At 42.5% G+C, this 17,988-nt stretch overlaps 1 protein-coding gene across 1 annotated transcript in view; it reads left to right on the top strand.

Moving 5' to 3' along the window:
• The window catches only part of MSN (moesin), a 45,291-nt gene extending 30,683 nt beyond the window's left edge, over positions 1-14,608 (top strand). Inside the window, exons 3-13 of the mRNA XM_038184641.2 lie at positions 4,100-4,195; positions 4,528-4,802; positions 5,234-5,317; positions 5,670-5,816; positions 6,264-6,360; positions 7,448-7,611; positions 8,080-8,210; positions 8,875-9,035; positions 9,529-9,621; positions 10,052-10,285; positions 11,363-14,608. Coding sequence (XP_038040569.2) covers positions 4,100-4,195; positions 4,528-4,802; positions 5,234-5,317; positions 5,670-5,816; positions 6,264-6,360; positions 7,448-7,611; positions 8,080-8,210; positions 8,875-9,035; positions 9,529-9,621; positions 10,052-10,285; positions 11,363-11,527 — 1,647 coding nt within the window. The 3' untranslated portion in view covers positions 11,528-14,608. The remainder of the gene's footprint in view (positions 1-4,099; positions 4,196-4,527; positions 4,803-5,233; positions 5,318-5,669; positions 5,817-6,263; positions 6,361-7,447; positions 7,612-8,079; positions 8,211-8,874; positions 9,036-9,528; positions 9,622-10,051; positions 10,286-11,362) is intronic.
• The last annotated feature ends 3,380 nt before the right edge of the window (positions 14,609-17,988 follow it).

Raw genomic sequence — 17,988 nt, 5'->3', positions numbered from 1 at the left:
CACTGAGGCAGGGGGACTAGCCTATGCCTTGGACAGGGAGAGGTAACAGTAATTCACTGGCCCAAGTGCTTCACAGCTGGCTGGCTGGAAAGTTTTTTCACAGAAATGCCCTGGTTTAATGGACACTGACTTTACAAGTTCCTCAGAATGCCTGCATAAAAACTGTAGTCACAAAACCTTTTTCTGTTTTGAGCACTTCTGTGGTATGAAAACATACTCCTTCTTCTGTGTACCCAGTTGCTTCTATAAGGCAGCTTCTCAAATGCTTTGATTCTGATCACTTCTGACCTTGGATCATGTTAGTTTCTTGTTCTTTCCCACTTTAGAGCCTCTTACTTCTAGTCTTTTGTAGAAGCGTCTTAGCTGTCTGCCGTACTAGATCTATTGGGTGGTAAGTACAATAGATAGGTGAGGATCTACTTATTTGATAGGCCTTGCATCGGGCTTTATTTTTTAACGATGAGTTGTGGTTACTAAACTACTTAGTCAGTGCTTCCTTCTCCAACCTACAATGAACTCCACTTCCCTGACTTCAGATTTGCTCCTTGATGACATGCTTTGTGCTCTCTGAGCCTGTAGCTGACCATGTAAACTTCAGTCCTTCCAATACTATCTTTTGGATATTGTGAAGTCCAAGAGATAGTGGCTTCAGCATTAAGACAGTTATGTTATCTGATGATCAAAGTTCTTGAGGCATGGTAATCTTGCATGGGCAATTGGGATGTAGGAAGGCTAGGAAAAGAACCAGCATGGTGACAGTAACACGAACTGAATGATTTGGGATTCTTGGAATTAATCTCTGGGATTATTTTTGGCATTAGTCTCTGCAGGCTTCATCTGTGCCCATAGCCAGACTGAAGACACATGATGAAGCAACTTGAGTCTTCTTGAGAGACATGATTCGAATCTCAGTGCAATCTACCTGTGGGCTAGATATATGTTCAATTTCATAAACCATTCCAAATTGGCCTTGTTTACTAGCCTGAACAGAATAACTATGGCATATTAAACTGCAGGTGTGGCAGCAGGTCAGAGCTACTCCAGCAATACTGTTTGCTAGCGCCTTACTCTTAGAAATACTTGACATGCCTGTCAAGACCTGCTTCATCTTCAGGCAGGACAACAGGTAAGATTCAAGTCTGATTTATGTGCTGTGGAATAGTCCAGGATGCTTTGGCCTTCGGAGCAGGAACTTGTTCTGAGTGGAACATCTTTCTGCTTGAATGCTTTGCTATCTTTGTGTAGACATTGCTTTCATGCAAGATCCCCACTTGTTTGCAAGTATGGTGGTATATTTCCTGGGGCTGAGAAAAAGGGCAATCTTCAATAATCATCTTGATGCTAAAATCTACATTTAGGAGACCTGCCTATTATGGCCCTCCTGCTGCTGTGGGACACCTCTTAATGGCAAGATCTGTAGCTGGGAGGAAGGTTAGTGTTTGGTGAGGGGAAGTTCAGGAGCCATGCAGGCCTGGAAAAAGTAGAGTAAGGAGAAATGAGAGAAAAGGCTGTCGGGAAGACCTTGAGACTCTACTCTGAACATATGTAAGGAATGGTACTATGTGCTTAGATTGTCTCTAGAAATACACCACCTACCCTAAGGCAGAGAGACAAATTTGCTCACAAAGTGGCCTTTAAGCTAAAGGTGTTTGAAGAGCCTTGTTATGGCTGGTCAAGGTTTTGTGCAACAGCTGGATTTTAAGTCTGCCTGTAATCTGTTGCCAACTGTATATTAAACCTCGTACTGCGTGCTAAACAAGACACTGGGACTGACTTAATATTTTCTGTGGCACAAAGAAAAGATGTCACTGTCCAGCCAAGAGAGTAAACTCTGGTATTTAAGCATAGTGGTCTATGCGTTAAACAGTACTCTGTATTCTCTTGTTCTGTGCACCAGCCCTTTTCCAGCCCTAGCTACTGCCAATAGCTGTTTGTTTTTTGGAATATTTCACGGTTCATCAGGGCTCTAAATGTTGTACACCCCCAAATAAAATTGAACTGCTAACTGCTGTCTTTTTTTTTTCCTTCTCCCCACTTGACAGAGACTACCATCATGTGTCTCTACTTTCAGGATGAAGGCTAAATGGGCCAGATTTATGCTCAAACTAAGAAGCCACAACATGCCTTGCTTTACAAGCTCACATAATTCGTAGAGCAGGAATTGCACTGCATTTTACTTTGATTCAATAGCAATCTGGGGGTGTGATGTTGTGTGCTGTGCTCTTCCCGCCCCGTCCGGGCCATTGTTATCACCGCTATTGCTCTGCAGACTTCTGCTATGGAATAAAAGCCCCTTTGTGCGGGGCCGCAGTGCGATGCCATTCAATTCCTTGCTGGCAGTTCAGCTTGTTGAATTCCCAGGCTTAAGCTGCTGACAAATGAAAATGAGGCAAGCAGACACATGCAGCAGTGGGGGGCGAGCCTCCATCCCATTCAAATGTTAATGTTGCCGAGAACAGAGCTTTTCTTAGGCTCTAGGACAGCCCTTCTTCCTCTCCTACCATGTACTTTCAATACATACAGCAAGGTCTAATGCTATTCTGAAAGCCTCCTTAGCTGTGGGCATCCTACTTTGTGATATGTGCAAGTGAAGGCCCACAAATCCCTGTTTACTCTGGGCTTAATGCCAAATCTCCATATTCAAGCAAGGACAGGCTGAATAATTTAATGGACTTCAATGGAATGATGTATATACACTACATGGCCTTGTGTAAGTTTTGCATGTGCTACTAATAGCACGCCTCTGCTGAAAACTCCCCCCTCTTTTTTTTTTTTTTTGTGCCCTACTGCTGCTTCTGTAAAGCCAGAAGAAATGTCTGATTCAAGCCCTAAGTAATCTAACTAGTTAGTAATGTGTTTGCAGGGAACCTGTGACCTTAATGTTGTATATCAACAAATCTGGAGACCACATTAGAAGGAAATAGAGTGCATCCTTAGGAATCAGAATCAGCGTGGAATCAACTTAAAAGAAAGTAGGGGATTGGGGAGAGATCATATAGAACATGGGACAACGCAGTGCTAAATCTACCATAACTATTTGTCAAATCATTGCACCCTGAAGGAGGGAAGCTGTGAGGGAGCACAAGGGGTGAGAGCTGTGTTAAAAGCAGTTCTCCAGGTACAGTGTAGACCTAAAGCCAACTGTCTTCTTCTTCCTCCATTGTCTAGCATTGGAGGTTACAGGTAAGTGCCTCGTTCACAGGTGTAAGAACAACTGGGGAGGGGAGGTCAGGAAGGATGTAGATGAACTTCAGTTTCTAGACTTAGAATCATAGAATATCCTGAGTCGGAATGGACCCACAAAGATCATCGAGTCCAACTCCTGGCACCACAGGTCTGCCCAAAAATTCAGACCATGTGGCCAAGTGCACAGTCCAAACACTTCTTAAACTCCGACAGGCTTGGTGCAGTGACTGCTTCCCTGGGGAGCCTGTTCCAGCGTGCAACAACCCTCTCAGTGGAGAACCTCTTCCTGATGTCCAGCCTGAACTTGACTTGCTGAACCCCATGGCAGGCGGGTCCCAGACTTGACAAAGTGGTGGCCCCATGCTAGTGAACAGGCTCTGCCAAGAAACTTCCCCCCTCCTTTATACCAGCATAATACTGCAGTAGTCTTGCCCACCCGCCTCCCCCCCCCCCCCCCGAGGTTTTTGTCTCCTGTTACAGTATGTCTGTAAACACTTTTAACTCTCATTTATGCACCACTTACGGTGGGCTAGAGACATGACTAAGGAGAGAGCTCCTGTATCAGTGTAGTTAATTCCTGTAGAAGCTCTTAAAGTTATTACACCTGTCAGTTTTGTATAGCTAAAATGCAATGCAACAGATTGGCTTATAAATGGCTAAACAATACACTGTCCCAGCTGCTGTTTTTATGCAGCAACAAACCTTAAAGATAGGAGGGAGAGGGATGAATATATTTCCCATGGGGGCCTCCTCTGATGCCCTATCATCTATGTTTGTGAAAAGTAGCAGGGGTGTCAGAATGCTATGGCCCTGGTCGTCTCTGTGCTTGTATGTTCTTACCTCTGACAGGTTCTCCACCACCAGTGAGATCAGCCTGTCTGACTGGGATTCCTAATAATTATCTTTATTCCAGGTTGTCAAGACAATTGGTCTAAGAGAGGTCTGGTTTTTTGGACTCCAGTATCAGGACACAAAAGGTTTCTCAACATGGCTGAAATTAAATAAAAAGGTATGTTTGCTTCAACCTCTCATTTATCCTTGGGTCCCTTTTGTTGGAGATTCAGTCTCTGTACTTTGATCAGGGATCTGTTCTTCTATAAACACCTGAAATTATAGCAAGTTGGTACCACCTTCCTTCAGTCCATCTTCCCCACCCTGGAAAATCTGTTACCCACCCCAAGAGTTGTTAATATGATGCTCATGTGAATACTTGCCCGTTCACTACTGTGTTGGAAAGGAGAAATTTTTTCAAATGCATGCTTGTCTTCTCTTCCTGTCCATAAACCTGATCATCTTCACTTGGTGTGTGGGCTATAAAACAGAATAACTTTGTTGCTCCAGGTAACAGCACAAGATGTACGCAAAGAAAGCCCTCTGCTTTTCAAATTCCGAGCCAAGTTCTACCCAGAAGATGTGGCAGAAGAGCTGATCCAGGACATCACACAGCGCCTATTCTTCCTCCAAGTAAAGGAAGCAATTCTGAACGATGACATTTATTGTCCTCCAGAAACAGCTGTCCTGCTGGCTTCCTATGCTGTCCAGTCAAAATATGGAGACTTCAACAAAGAGGTTCATAAGTCTGGCTACCTTGCTAGTGACAAACTGCTTCCACAGAGGTAAGTGAACTTAGCCAGTGTTAGTTTTTCTTTGCCTTAAAAGGTTTGTAGTTTTTTTGTGGTCTTGACTGCACTTTTCAGAATAAAGTAGTATGGTGCCTCTCTGAGGATGAGAGCTCTTTAAAAGCTTTAATCTTAAAGGTCCTATTGCTACTGAAGAAACTCTGATTAGAAGTAGTGGGAGAAGCTCCAAAACAAACAAACAAAAATGTTATGGTACAAGGTGAACATAGCTTGTCATTTGTCAGAAGTCTTGGATACTGACTAGTGTGTCTCTACCTAGCCTTATTATAGAACTCCTATTTCTTGGAACATTTTTGTGGGGAAACTGATGCCCACAGTGTATTTAATAATGTGGTGTTCTGAAGTGATGTGACTGTGTCAGCACAAATGCAGTGGCTGGTCTAAATCATCCAATGTGTTCTTTCTAGAGTTCTGGAGCAGCATAAGCTTAACAAAGACCAGTGGGAAGAGAGGATCCAGGTGTGGCATGAGGAACATCGAGGAATGATTAGGTAACTGATGCATGTGGAACTACTGTATTTAAGGTATTGTGATATATGCTAGCGTGTGAAGTATGAAGTCGTATAAAAATCTGTGACTTACTCCAGGATGAGTTCGCGTTCTTCAGATTATTCCACTGGGAGTAACTAGGCCCAGCTGTTTGTCATTAATGTAAAAAACAAACAAAACAAGAACAACAAAAAAACAAGCTTGCAGATTTTGTTTGCTATTGTCTTCAAGAATGGTTCTTGGAGGCTTTGCCAGCTTATTGCTGCTCTAGCAGTGTAGGAAGACAGTGCCCAGCACCTTCTTGATCTAATGTTGACTCAAAAGGGATATCTGCTTTCTTTTTGCATGCTGCAGAGAAGATGCTGTTTTGGAGTACCTGAAGATTGCACAGGATCTGGAAATGTATGGTGTGAACTACTTCAACATTAAGAACAAAAAGGGCTCTGAACTCTGGCTAGGTGTAGATGCTCTTGGACTCAACATTTATGAGCAGAATGACAGGTAATTAACCCCTCACCCATCATTGCACTCTACTCCTTTCTACTAAAGGTAGTCTTTTCTGGAATTCTGGTCTTATACTAAACTCTACTACTTCTGTATCATTCTTGGCTGTATTTTTGATGCTGCCAGAATGCTCCCTAAAACATGGTGCTTTGGACCAGAAAACATAATACATTGTCAAATGTTATCAAGCTAGTTTTACTTGCATCCTTAGTCTTCATGATGCAGATGAATTCTTCAGTTATGTTTTCATTAAATAAATAAGTGTAAAACTACTCTCTGTGCTTGTAGTTCATTTAAATGATTCTAATTTTGTTTGCTTATTCGAGTCAACCTAAGAATACTGAAATATGAGGGCAGGTTTGGCAGAATTTTAAGCTTTTTATTGTAGGTCAAGAATTTGGAATGACTTGAGACTTTCATCTCCTTTGCTTTCTATTTCTGTAGGCTAACACCAAAAATTGGATTCCCTTGGAGCGAGATCAGAAACATCTCATTCAATGACAAGAAGTTTGTTATCAAGCCTATTGACAAGAAAGCGCCGGTAAGAAGCAGCATTCAAATTGAAGTTTTTAAACTTTCAGTTTCTTCTTAGCTGAATGATCAGTTGATTGCTAGTTTTTTTTTTCTTGCTGTGTGTTTTTTTATTTAATTGTACATTATCTTATTATCAGTAATGTCATCATTGACTTAAGCAGTGCTCTACTACCTGATATGTTTGGGGCAGTATGCCCAGAATGGATCTAATAGCAGTAAGGGGATAGATGGAGCTTGGTTCTGGCCACACTGAACAAATTTCTTCCCTTGTAACCTTATGCTGTATGAAGTCAGTGGGAAAGAGAGGCTTTCGGCTTAGGGTTGCTGGTTCTCCTAAGACCATACCAATTTTCTGATACAATTACTGGTCTGAGCTACCCATGTTAACCTTGAAAGCTTCTGTTGCATCATGTTGGCTTTAGTAGGGTGGAATGTCTTTCACAGTTTTCCACCTTATTTGAAGCTGAAGATTCAGGTTGTTTGGTAGGGTTCACTGGGAGCATTTTTTCTTAGAAATTTTTAATGAACGTAATTCAGCTTGGTTTGATCTTTAGGGCTTATTAACTTTGCGTGAGCTGATACCTTCTGTTTTTTTTGGCTGTTCTTGTTTCACAGCTGTTTGGAAGCATTTTCCCACTGCTGTTGCTCTGTTTTAACAGAACAAAATTATTTATCTGCAGGGCGTAATGTTTGACACCCTTTCTAACATAAGACAAAGCATTATGCTTGATGTGGATGGCCAGACTATTATATTAAAGAGCTAAGTGGGAAGAAAGATGGGAGAAGGTATAGTCTCAATATGCCTGGTGAACTAACTCCTGATTGTGTTTGCAATGAAACAATGGAGCAAGTCGCTCTGCACTCCGTGTACTAGAAATGCTTTACAGTGACACTGAGCCCACTGCAAGGAGGAGTTGGGCACTTTTGCCCTGTGTTTATCAGGTTGAAATTCAGCATCTAGTTCACTCTTTCAGGAGTGAGCAGAAAAGCTGGCTAGCAGTTCTAGAAAGCTTAGGGTCTTGGAGCATATTGCATACTCAGGGAATTATTATGCTAAAGGAACAAGTATAATGTTGCCTTTTCCTTGTCCCAAGGACTTTGTATTCTACGCCCCTCGGTTACGGATTAACAAACGAATCTTGGCACTTTGCATGGGGAACCATGAGCTCTACATGCGCAGACGTAAACCAGATACCATTGAGGTGCAGCAGATGAAAGCACAGGCCCGGGAAGAGAAGCATCAGAAACAGATGGAGAGGTTGGTGTAGGCTTCTGAGTAACCTGGACTTGGTTGGTCACGGCATAATACTACCATGTGCTAGATAAATTGCTGGCAGCACATTAATCTTCTTGAGCCAAAAACAGGGCAAATTTCTTTCTGCTTCAGTAGATTTAATGGGAGGATGGAAATAGCATTCATCACAAGTGTGACCCACTAACACTTTCTTGGAGTTAAAAATATGTCTGTCTATTTGAAAGGACTAATCTGGATCTTGATATAAAGAGCTTTCTCTTAGTATCATTGCTATTGAGAACTTCCCACTGAGGTGAATGCTGACACAGCTTTTTCTTTCTTTGTTTCAGTTTAAAAGGATACAGCTGGAGTAAAGCTCATCAGCTGAGTGATCTAGTGCACATCTCTTGTGTGCTTATAGCTTCACTAGGAAGCACTCCAGACTGGATATCTATTAATTGCAAATTGTATTATGATTTTTCCCATCATCAGAGCCCTCCTGGAGAATGAGAAGAAGAAGAGGGAGTTGGCAGAAAAGGAGAAGGAGAAGATTGAACGTGAAAAGGAGGAACTAATGGAGAGACTCAAGCAAATTGAGGAGCAAACCAAGAAAGCCCAGCAAGGTAAGATGAAATGCTCCAGTATTCCACTTAGATGCACAATCTGAGTGAGAAGGTTTCGAGGAGTAAAACTAAAAGCATCTCTGAGCCATTCAGACTCTGTGTCCAAATTGGAGTGGTAGGGCCCAAGTTTAGCCTTCTGAAGCTGAATATAACTTCTCCAACTGCACCTGCTGAAGTATGGCTTGTGTTAAAGATGTGGGTGGCAGCTAAGCTGCCTCTCCGTCAGCCAATCTATGTTGCAGTTGTTCATTTAATGGCTGGAAGCTTTATCTCAGCACACCTGTAGAGGAAGGAGAAAAAGCGTAGCAGGGGTCCCACCAGCCAGTGCTCTGGTTCTTATGGTCTAGTTGCATAGTAATGTTGGCCACGCCGTGTTGCCCAATCAAAGTGCTGTATGCTTCTCTGTCTTTAAGGACATCATTTTGGGATAGGTACTTCCCTACAAATTAATGAGGTAAGTAATCTGCTGGTTTGGAACAGGCCTGACTCTTGGTCTTCCAGCTTCCATTTACAATATGAAGGAGAAGAAAGGGGACAGTTACTTGCATCCTTCTTGTCTCTCTAAAGGAAAGGTCTCATCTAGGAGGTAGAGATAGGAACACTTTCCTCTTCTGCTGCCATTCTTTACTTGATCTCTCTTCAATGTAATATGCTCTTCTTTCAGAACTGGAAGAACAAACGCGCAGAGCCATGGAGCTGGAACAGGAAAGAAAACGAGCTCAAGAGGAAGCAGAAAAACTGGCTAAAGAACGTAGAGAAGCAGAAGAGGCAAAGGAGGCCCTGCTGAAAGCGTCCCATGATCAACAAAAGACCCAGGAACAGCTGGTAAGTGGGTGAGCTGAAAATTGAGTAGGGCAAATAGTGACAACATAGGGGTTCAAACTCATAGAACAAACCAGGCTATGAACATAGTAAGGAAGAATAGTATGGTTCCTTAATTTTTATCCTCAGGTAGATGAGCTTATATCTGAATACAGGTGTTTACATCTCTTTGTACAGTGGGTTTGGATGGTTGTGCTTTTCGCTTACAACAGTATGTGATGCTGAGAACAGCATGTAGAACTCACTAATTGCTTCCCCTGGCTTGGATTCAAAGAAGTGAGTTCTCCAGTTCTGTTTGGAGGAAAAAACAAAAACACAACAAAACCCAAAACTTTTTTAAACTTCATTTTCCCTTTAATCCTGTAGTTATCAGTGGGACTGAAGTATATATAAAGATGTTCTCCTTAACAAAACGATATTAGAGAGATACTGTTTTTTAATGCTTCATTTAGCAAGTGTATGTGTTTTGTCCCCACTGAAAGTCTTTCCTTTGCAGGCTGCTGAGATGGCTGAACTCACAGCTAGGATCACACAGCTGGAGCTGGCTAGGCAGAAGAAAGAGAGTGAGGCCCAGGAGTGGCAACAGAAGGTAAAGCAGAATGTGAACAAACAGCAGTACTTTTTGTGGGGTTAATCTTTGTTTTGTTTTGTGACCTAAACTACTGCACTAGGTACCATACTAGACTGACTGATTGTCTGCAAGCTTGAGGCTGTTGTGGATATCTAGCTTTGCTTTTTTAAGTTGAATGAGTGACCCATATCTAGAAACAATTTGACTGATTAAATCTATATCTAATTTTCCATGAGTTATAAGCATTTCTCAAATCTCTGACGTGCTAGCCAGCAGAAAACTTTGCAAGTGATTGTGTCTGGGTAGCTTTGGAAAGTACCGTTTGTGTGTGCAAGAGCTGCAAGGTTTGATATAATAAGCACTAAGTAGTGCTTCTGTGAACTTGTGTGAGAAGTCCCTCACGCTCCGGATTGCATTCACTAACTCACTGTGGCATGTCTTACTGCAGGCACAAATGGTGCAGGAGGACCTAGAAAAGACCAAAGAGGAACTGAAGACTGCTATGAGCACCCCTCATGTCACTGAACCCATGCAGTCTGAGAATGAGCATGATGATGAACAGGATGAGAATGCAGCAGAAGCCAGTGCTGAGCTACGATCAGAGGCCACCATCAAGGACCGCAGTGAGGAGCAGCGTACCACTGAAGCAGAGAAGAATGAACGGGTCCAGAAACACCTGAAGGTAAGAAGCTGGCAGGAGAGTGAGTGGGTGCCTGGGTGTTGCTTCTGTTCTTGCCATTAATACAGCTGGAAGGTTTTAGTGCTATTCCTCAAAAGGAAGGAAAAAAAAAGGGAGGGGGGTGGGAGGTGGATGAGGTAAGATGATTGTTATCTTATCAGATAGCTGCTTACTTTACCACTGGGGAGGGGGCATAGCTTGTTTCCTGACACTTGATGTCCGTTTCATTTGAAACAGCAAGTGTTTTCAAACAGTGCCAAGAAGCAATATCTGTTGGATGTATTGTGCTTGTGTAAGTTTTGCCAGCCATCTGACAGCTGTTCATAGCCCTGGCTGCAAAGTATCAGAGGACTTGGTCAAGTTCTTATCATGAAGCTGGCTGTCTTTCTTGTCTGAATGGGTTTCACTGCAAAATCCTGAAAGCAGTTCACTAGGGCTCAGCATGGGGGAAGCAATGCTGCACCTCCTCCTTGTAAGGAATGGGAATGCCAGTGTTCCAGTGTTGATGCTTACAAGGTGTTTTTTTTGTTGGTTTTCTCCTCTTTTTTTTTTTCTCCACACTGCCTTCTAGCTGCCTGGCTTGCAGCAGGTTTTGTTCTGTATCATGCTGTGATGGTTATGCACAGGCAGAGTGATAGAGATACGCCCTTTTTCATCTACAGCAAGTTTCTTCTATGGTAGAAGGTTGAAACTGCTTCATTTCTGCAAAATGCTCCTGAAGTCTTTAGGGATTTCTCCACTGGACTTTCTCATTCTTCTTCTGAAATAAACTGATGGCTGTCTTTGTTACTGTGCTAGACAAAGATAAGTAAGGTGGAAGTGCCCCAAATTTTCTACCTTCCAATGTTAGGGAAAAATATTAACAACTTCCACAGTAACGTTTGGGTTGGAAGGGACCTCTTGAGATCCTCTAGTTCCACTGCCTCACTCAAGCAGGGTCAGCTAGACAAGGTTGCCCAGGACTGTATGCAGTTGGGCTCATCTGTTTCCTGTTTAGAAGGATCAGCAAGGAAACTCCTTGTGTAACTTTGAGTCTCTGGCATGGCTAACCCATTGCTGTCTGTTTCCCTTTCCACAAAGGCTCTTTCCTCAGAGCTAGCAAATGCTCGGGATGAAACCAAGAAGACAGCCAATGATATGATCCACGCTGAAAATATGCGTCTGGGCCGAGACAAGTACAAGACCCTTCGTCAGATTCGGCAGGGCAACACCAAGCAGCGCATTGATGAGTTTGAGTCCATGTAAACTCTCCCCTGCACCTGCTGCCCTGCACTCTCTTCTCCCCTTTCCCATCCTCTCCCATCACTCACTCGTAATTGTGCTGCGCTGGAACCACTACAGAAGAGTGACCATGGTCTTATTTATAGAGTTTTGGGCAAATGCTGGAGTTCAGCGACAGAAGAAAGAACAACATCTAACACCTTCCTGGGGCGGCTTGGGAAAGCAAACTTGTATTGGGGCAAATCTGAAATCTGGGTAAAGTCTTACTGCATTTAGTTTTGTATTGCTTACTGAAATGGCTGTGTTGCTGTCCTCTCCCATTGGGTAGGGAGGCCAGCAGATACTTTCACTGAATTACATACAGTAAAGTGCTAACAGTTTGACATTCCTACTAACTTGCACAAGCTTCATTATTAAGCCTAGAGGCCATTTCTGACTTCATTAAGGGTCTGAATCATGTAGTATAGAAGGAGAGGCTGGAGTGTGGGAAGAAGGAAGGAGGGTTGGAGGTAGAATATGGACTTTCTTTATAAAAGACCAAAGCTTTTGTCCTTTAAATTTAAGCAGACCAAACAGAATCTGTGGCGTTCCTGCTGGTGTTACTTTTTATTTAATGATGAAACTTGGAATTTCCTAGTCACATGGAGGCCTTTGCAGTATTTCCACTAATGAGGGGTATATCAGAACCTTGAATTCCCCGTTTTCCAGAAGTTTTCCTCTGGGTAAATGGTTTTGTTCACTGTCATTTGTCTGACTTGAATGTAACTATGGAGGCAGAGATAGCTAAAGAACACTGCCTTCCATTACTGGGTCACCACTGAAAATGAAAAGAGGTAAGCAGAAATGTAAATGACTACAAATTCCTGTAACTATATTTTCTCTTGCTGAACCAGTATATTTCAGTCATGTGAATGGGATTTCAGTTTTTGCTATGAAGTCTTTTTAGCACATAGTTGTCAGTGCCTTATGATGGTGTATAGATCTACTGTAGCTCAGATGTCTTTGTTTAAACCAGATACAATCATAAAAAGTGATTAGCAGCTGGGGACCAAAAACTACTTTTGTATCTGGGTCATGTAGAAACAAGACTGCAGCTGTCTTCCTGGCTACCAGCAGCATTTGATGGGAGAGGGTCATGAGATATTTGTCCAATTGTTGCCTTAATCTTCAGTAGTTTTGCCAGATCCCTGGCTCAAATGGTTTTCCTTCTCCAGAAGGATGCTTTGCCCCTGTTATAGTTTTGAACACAGTATCTCTGTCTCTTAGAAACAGGACACTAGTGGTTGTGGGGGGGACTGGTCCTGGGAACCATTTGTGTCAATCATTCTAATGCCCATCACCTCCGGTCTTCCAAGCTATCTATTCCTACCCATGCTTCTGCCCCACCCCCATACCCCCATATCTGGGGAGAAAACAGCCATGTATGCTCAGGGTTGAATTGCATTTTGCCTTGATCCTTCATGGAAGGAAACCTTAACCTTTAGAAGAGGCCTCTTAAAATGGATTCCATCTACAACGGAGTCCTCCTTTGCTTTACCCTCCTTGGATTAGCCTGTCCTTATAGGAAGTTATTGGGCTAGCCTGTGACTTATTTTCTTGCCTAACATGATCCTAAATCTTGTGACTTTCTAGTTTTTGTGGATGCCTCCATTGTCTGTATGGTGTCACTGTTCATGGTGATGGAAGGAAAGTATTTGATCGCTGAAGTATTTTCAGCTCCCTGAAATATGGCAAAGGGGGAATGTGCCAAAAAGAAATGTCCATGTCAGTGTTAACAAACTGCAGTATTTCCCCAAGAATTCCTTGGGCTGCTAGAAACAACCTCACCAATGCTGCATTTTTTTTTTTGGAATCAACACAAGTCTGTGGAAATCCACACACCAACCAACCCAACTACTGTTGGAAGCATGACTTAGCGTGTTACTTCTGAACATTCAGATTAGTCATGTAAGAGCCCCCTTCTCTCCCCTGAATATAGCATGCTTTTGGGCAGGGGAACCAGGAAGTTTTTGGTTGGTCAAAAACACATGCTCCAGTCCTTTGAAAGCCACAAATGAAAGATTGCAGTTAAACTTGTCAGAACTGATTTTGTGTATTTCTGTACTGAAGGGTTATTGGCACTGACTCTGCGTGAGTCTCATTACTGGCAGGGCAGACAACCATTACACTTCTGTTCTGGTGCTTTAAAGCTGGTTCTCAGCACTTCAGTTCTGTCTGTAGCAACTATTGGTGCATTTGCAGGGAAAAAAGCCCTTATTGCATTTAAACAATTTCCTAACAAGCTGATACACAGTGCCTGAAATGTGTGTTCAAATAATAAACTAGTAAGCCTTACTGCTTTGAGTCACACAACGCTCCTGAGCTCATGTTATGATGCTGGCATAACTTCTGTTTATAGAGTTTTGATTTTTTTTTTTGTTAAATGTCATTCTAATTTCAAGAGTTCCAGTATAGGAATAGAACAGCTTGTGCCAGTGAGTCCACCTAACTCTTTGTAGTTGTTTCAGCCCTCTCTTCTTCTTAACCAGTATTATATTCCAGTGGTATCTAATGATATTTGATTTCAATACTTCTAGCTATGCACAATTAGAAAATATTAGTCATGGGATGGAGGATACGTTTATGGTCCCCCTTCCCTTGGAAATGTATACTGTATTGTAAAGAAATGATATTTTGCAAGAAAACTAATGTAAGAAGCTTTCAGTATTATGTTGAGATTTGTAGGCACATTTTTTTATCTGTTAAAATACAGTGAATTTTTTTCTTCCTCTCCATGTCCCAGTTTAATTGGTTAACTACTCCTAATGGGGGTGGGGGGGGGAGGGAAATACCTTATCAAGTGTTTGCCTGGCTTTATCTTTTTTGTTGTTGCTGTAAATTATGGTGTGGTGGTTTTTTTTGTTTTGTTGTTTTTTTTTTTGACCAGTCTTTTTATTGGATTATAATAAAATGTCAATTCCTTAGGGTTGTGGAGTAATTAATGGGTCCATGTGGTTATCTGCAAAGAGAACCTTGATGTTAAGGCTTTTTTTTCCCCTGTTTGGAGGAGTTGTTAAAAATCCATACCCTGTTCTTTACAGTGCCAATAAAGTTTAGAGAAATTCAGCAGATGGTGTCTGGGTGATTGCTTAAGGCTTGCTTTTAGTCTAGCAATGTGTCTCCAAGTTAGAGGTCTGCCATGTGACCTCTGAGAGGTCAGCCACGATCATATCACTCACAAATAGGGATATCTTACTTGCATCCTTCAAAAGCAAGAAACTGCTTGAAGTAATACCCTTTTTGACCTTCCCAGCTGTCTGACTGGAACTAGTACTGGAATTCAGATTTCTGTGTGGAAAAATTGAGTGTGTATTTGTATCATGTTTAACTTGCAAACTGCCTGTCAAACTGGGGAAGAGCTGCTGCAGTAGTTTTCCGCTGGTGAGTGCCTGCCATGCCTTGACCTATGAGGAATCCAGCACCAGGTGAGCACATGAGGGTGGCCAGGCTCGGTGCTGCTGCTGCATGTCCCAGACTTGCTGTTGGGTCTGTCCAAGACTAGCCTTGTACTGGAGATTTTAATCTCATTTGTTTCACAGGTATTTTTTCCCATCTTTCTTGTTTCATGGGGTCTCAGTACAGCTCCCAGTGACGGAGGAGCAAGGCTACTGCTACCTTTCTGCTAATGAGCTGTGTGATCTTCATTTGTATCTGCTTTCCATGTGGTTGTCAAGAGGGGCTTTGCAGAAACTGCCTCATGCTTGCTGCACTGTAAAATAAGGCAGGTTTCATCAAAATTTGTTAGTGCTCAGAGATCTGCTACTGTGGGAGAAACTTGAACTTGTCTACAAACTAAATGTGAAGTGTGGAGCAACGGAGACTTCTGCAATCCACATCAGGCTTGACATGGATCTATTTTCTATAGGTGGGTTTTCTCATTCCTTCCAGGATTCCAAAAACCTGAACACCATTGGATGAACTGCACAAATTTACTTGAATACTACTGTACTGCCTTATTCAAGGGAATGCATGCTGGCCTGGGAATGCAGTTCTCACAAATGGAATTCTGTCTTTTAATGCATCTACTTCTAGATGAACAATACCACCTGTGCTTACATTTCTTGAGTCCCTGAAGACTCTGTGCTTGCAGTCAGATTATTCTTCTGCATGAATGGTGTAGCTTTCATGGTGTTCCCTTGCAACCCTTAATTTGGAAACTTAAGATGTTTAGTTAATTCTCCAAAAAAGTATAGTTATACTAAATTTGTGCTTCAACAATTGGAAGTGCAAAGCACTAATGGCTGAAGGCTGCTATGCAAGGCCATATAGTAAAAAAAAACAAAAAAAAACCAAAAAAAAAAAACCACCAGATTGTTCTAAAATGTTGGAAGATAAATACAAATTTGATTCTAAACTTTAAATTCTAGTTCTGCTGTTATTCGCTGTTCTGTCAGCGATAATGTTTCTAATCTAGGCTATACCTGCAACTGCTGGGGACACAGATGCTTTTGTCTATGGAACAGGGACAGACTGGAAGTGATTTGGTGCGAGATTCTCTGTGAATAGACAAGCAGGATACAGCTCATCTGTAAGAAAAATGAGTTGGACCTCAATGTATTGAGCATTAAAATGAGGCTGGCTTTAGTCTCACTGGTCTGTAGCTCTAATTTAAGTGCAACTTGTGGACAAACATGCAGTTTCCTACAACAGAGCAATGCCTAAACAAACATCTGGTGCTAAGTAATAGCTCTCTTAAAGTTACTAGTAATTTTAGGATAGATATTCTCAGAATAGATGACAGGATGAAGTTGGTATACAGAAAATAGGAGTAAAGACTAACGAGGAGAAAGGAAAGACTGTCTCTGAGACTTATAAGGATACTGGGAACTAATAAGGAATATTGGGCTGTACCTCCAGCTTCTTTTGAGAATGTGCTTGCTCTGAATAGATGTTAATACCATAGATACAGCTCGCTGGTGAGCAGAGCTAGTTGGAAAATTACAAGTCCTCATCACGGTTATTGCCTCTGATTGTGCTCTTTTAAGGCCAGGGTTGCTCTTCCATCAAGACTGACTTAAGGGTCAAGGGAATGTGGAATGTATTGCTCTTGAGTGGAGAGGTTACAGCGAAGCTTGTCTATACTCCACATGTAGCAGTACTGCCCTCCCATCCATCTCAAGCATCCTTGACTGACAAGGAGAAGCAGCTGTAGTTGCAAATGAAGGCCTTGACTGGGGCACTGTAACTTCTAGTGGCCTTCACCCAGACAGGCAGCAGCTGCTCTACCAGGGGTGGCTGCTATCAAGGAGCCCTGTTATGAATTTGTTAGCTCATCTGTGATAGCATTACTGTCCTCTTGTTTCTGGTGGTGAAAATTTGTCCCTTGCTCCTTTTGTTTATAGCAATACTAAAGATGTTGCTGAACATCTAGAGAGAGGTCAGAGTGGGCAACTGGTTTTCTCATTTGACAGATGTAGAAACTGAGGCACATTGAAAGCCTTCCCACATACCTTCCAGCCTATAATGCTCAGTATCTGAGACTTGAAAACACTTGATGTAAGCACTTTGCAGGTCTGAGTTCAACATATTGTTTTTGGGGCAGCCCTCTGTACCTGGGCCTGTGGGCTTGGAGAAAGCAGGATAAGCACAAATTGTCCAGTTTGATTTTATTAACAGTTTGTTTGGGGACGGGAAATGGTCATTGGTGGGTTTTTGTGGTGATGATGAGGATGGGGAATTTCAGTTTTGTTTAGTGGACTTAGTTCTGTCTGTGTAAGCAGCCTGTATCAATTTCCTTACTCTGCAATATTTGTGAGGTGATGGGCTTTGGTAGGAGGTATTCTGGTAGCCTTCATTATTCCTGGTTCTGTGTCTGCTGCTCTGCAGTCCCCGAGACTTCACCTGTGGGAGCAGCCCAGGCCTTGATTCTCTCCCTGCCTCTTGGCAGGGACTAATCCAGAGCAGCTCTGTATAACTCTGACAAGCGAATTTCTGTCTCAGGTATCCATTTTATCTATCATCCCTCATTCATGCTTCTCAGAGGCCAACCAGGAATCTTTTTTCTCCATTTATCTTAGAGGTAAAACATGGCACAGAAGATGATGCCTTTCTTCCATGGCAGTACAGAGTTGTGAAGGAACCTCATGACCCATTTCATGGAACTCAGCTCAGACTTCCAGCCCTGCCTTCACACGTGTCCAGACTACCTGCCTTCCCACAAACCTGGAGGAGAGCATGGATCAGTCCTGCTTGCTCCAAACATGAATGGAGCCAATTCTTTACTGGAGCAGAGTGCTGGCCTTCAGCTTTGCCACGATTTATTGAACTGTTTACTCAAGATCTCTCATTCCTCTAGACACATTTCCTGTTCCACTGTTGAGCACATTGGAGCAAGTGGGTGCTGATGTGCTGACCTGGATGACATTTGTACTCCTGCGTGTCTTGCAGCTTGTTCGTGGGTAGGGATGAGGTTATTTCTGATGCGTCTGGTTTTGGCTCTTTCCTCT

This window comes from Anas platyrhynchos, chromosome 10 (assembly GCF_047663525.1).
Source record: "Anas platyrhynchos isolate ZD024472 breed Pekin duck chromosome 10, IASCAAS_PekinDuck_T2T, whole genome shotgun sequence".
Lineage (NCBI taxonomy): Eukaryota > Metazoa > Chordata > Aves > Anseriformes > Anatidae > Anas > Anas platyrhynchos.
Note: the sequence above shows the minus strand (reverse complement) of the source record. Positions and strands in the feature narration are given on the sequence as shown.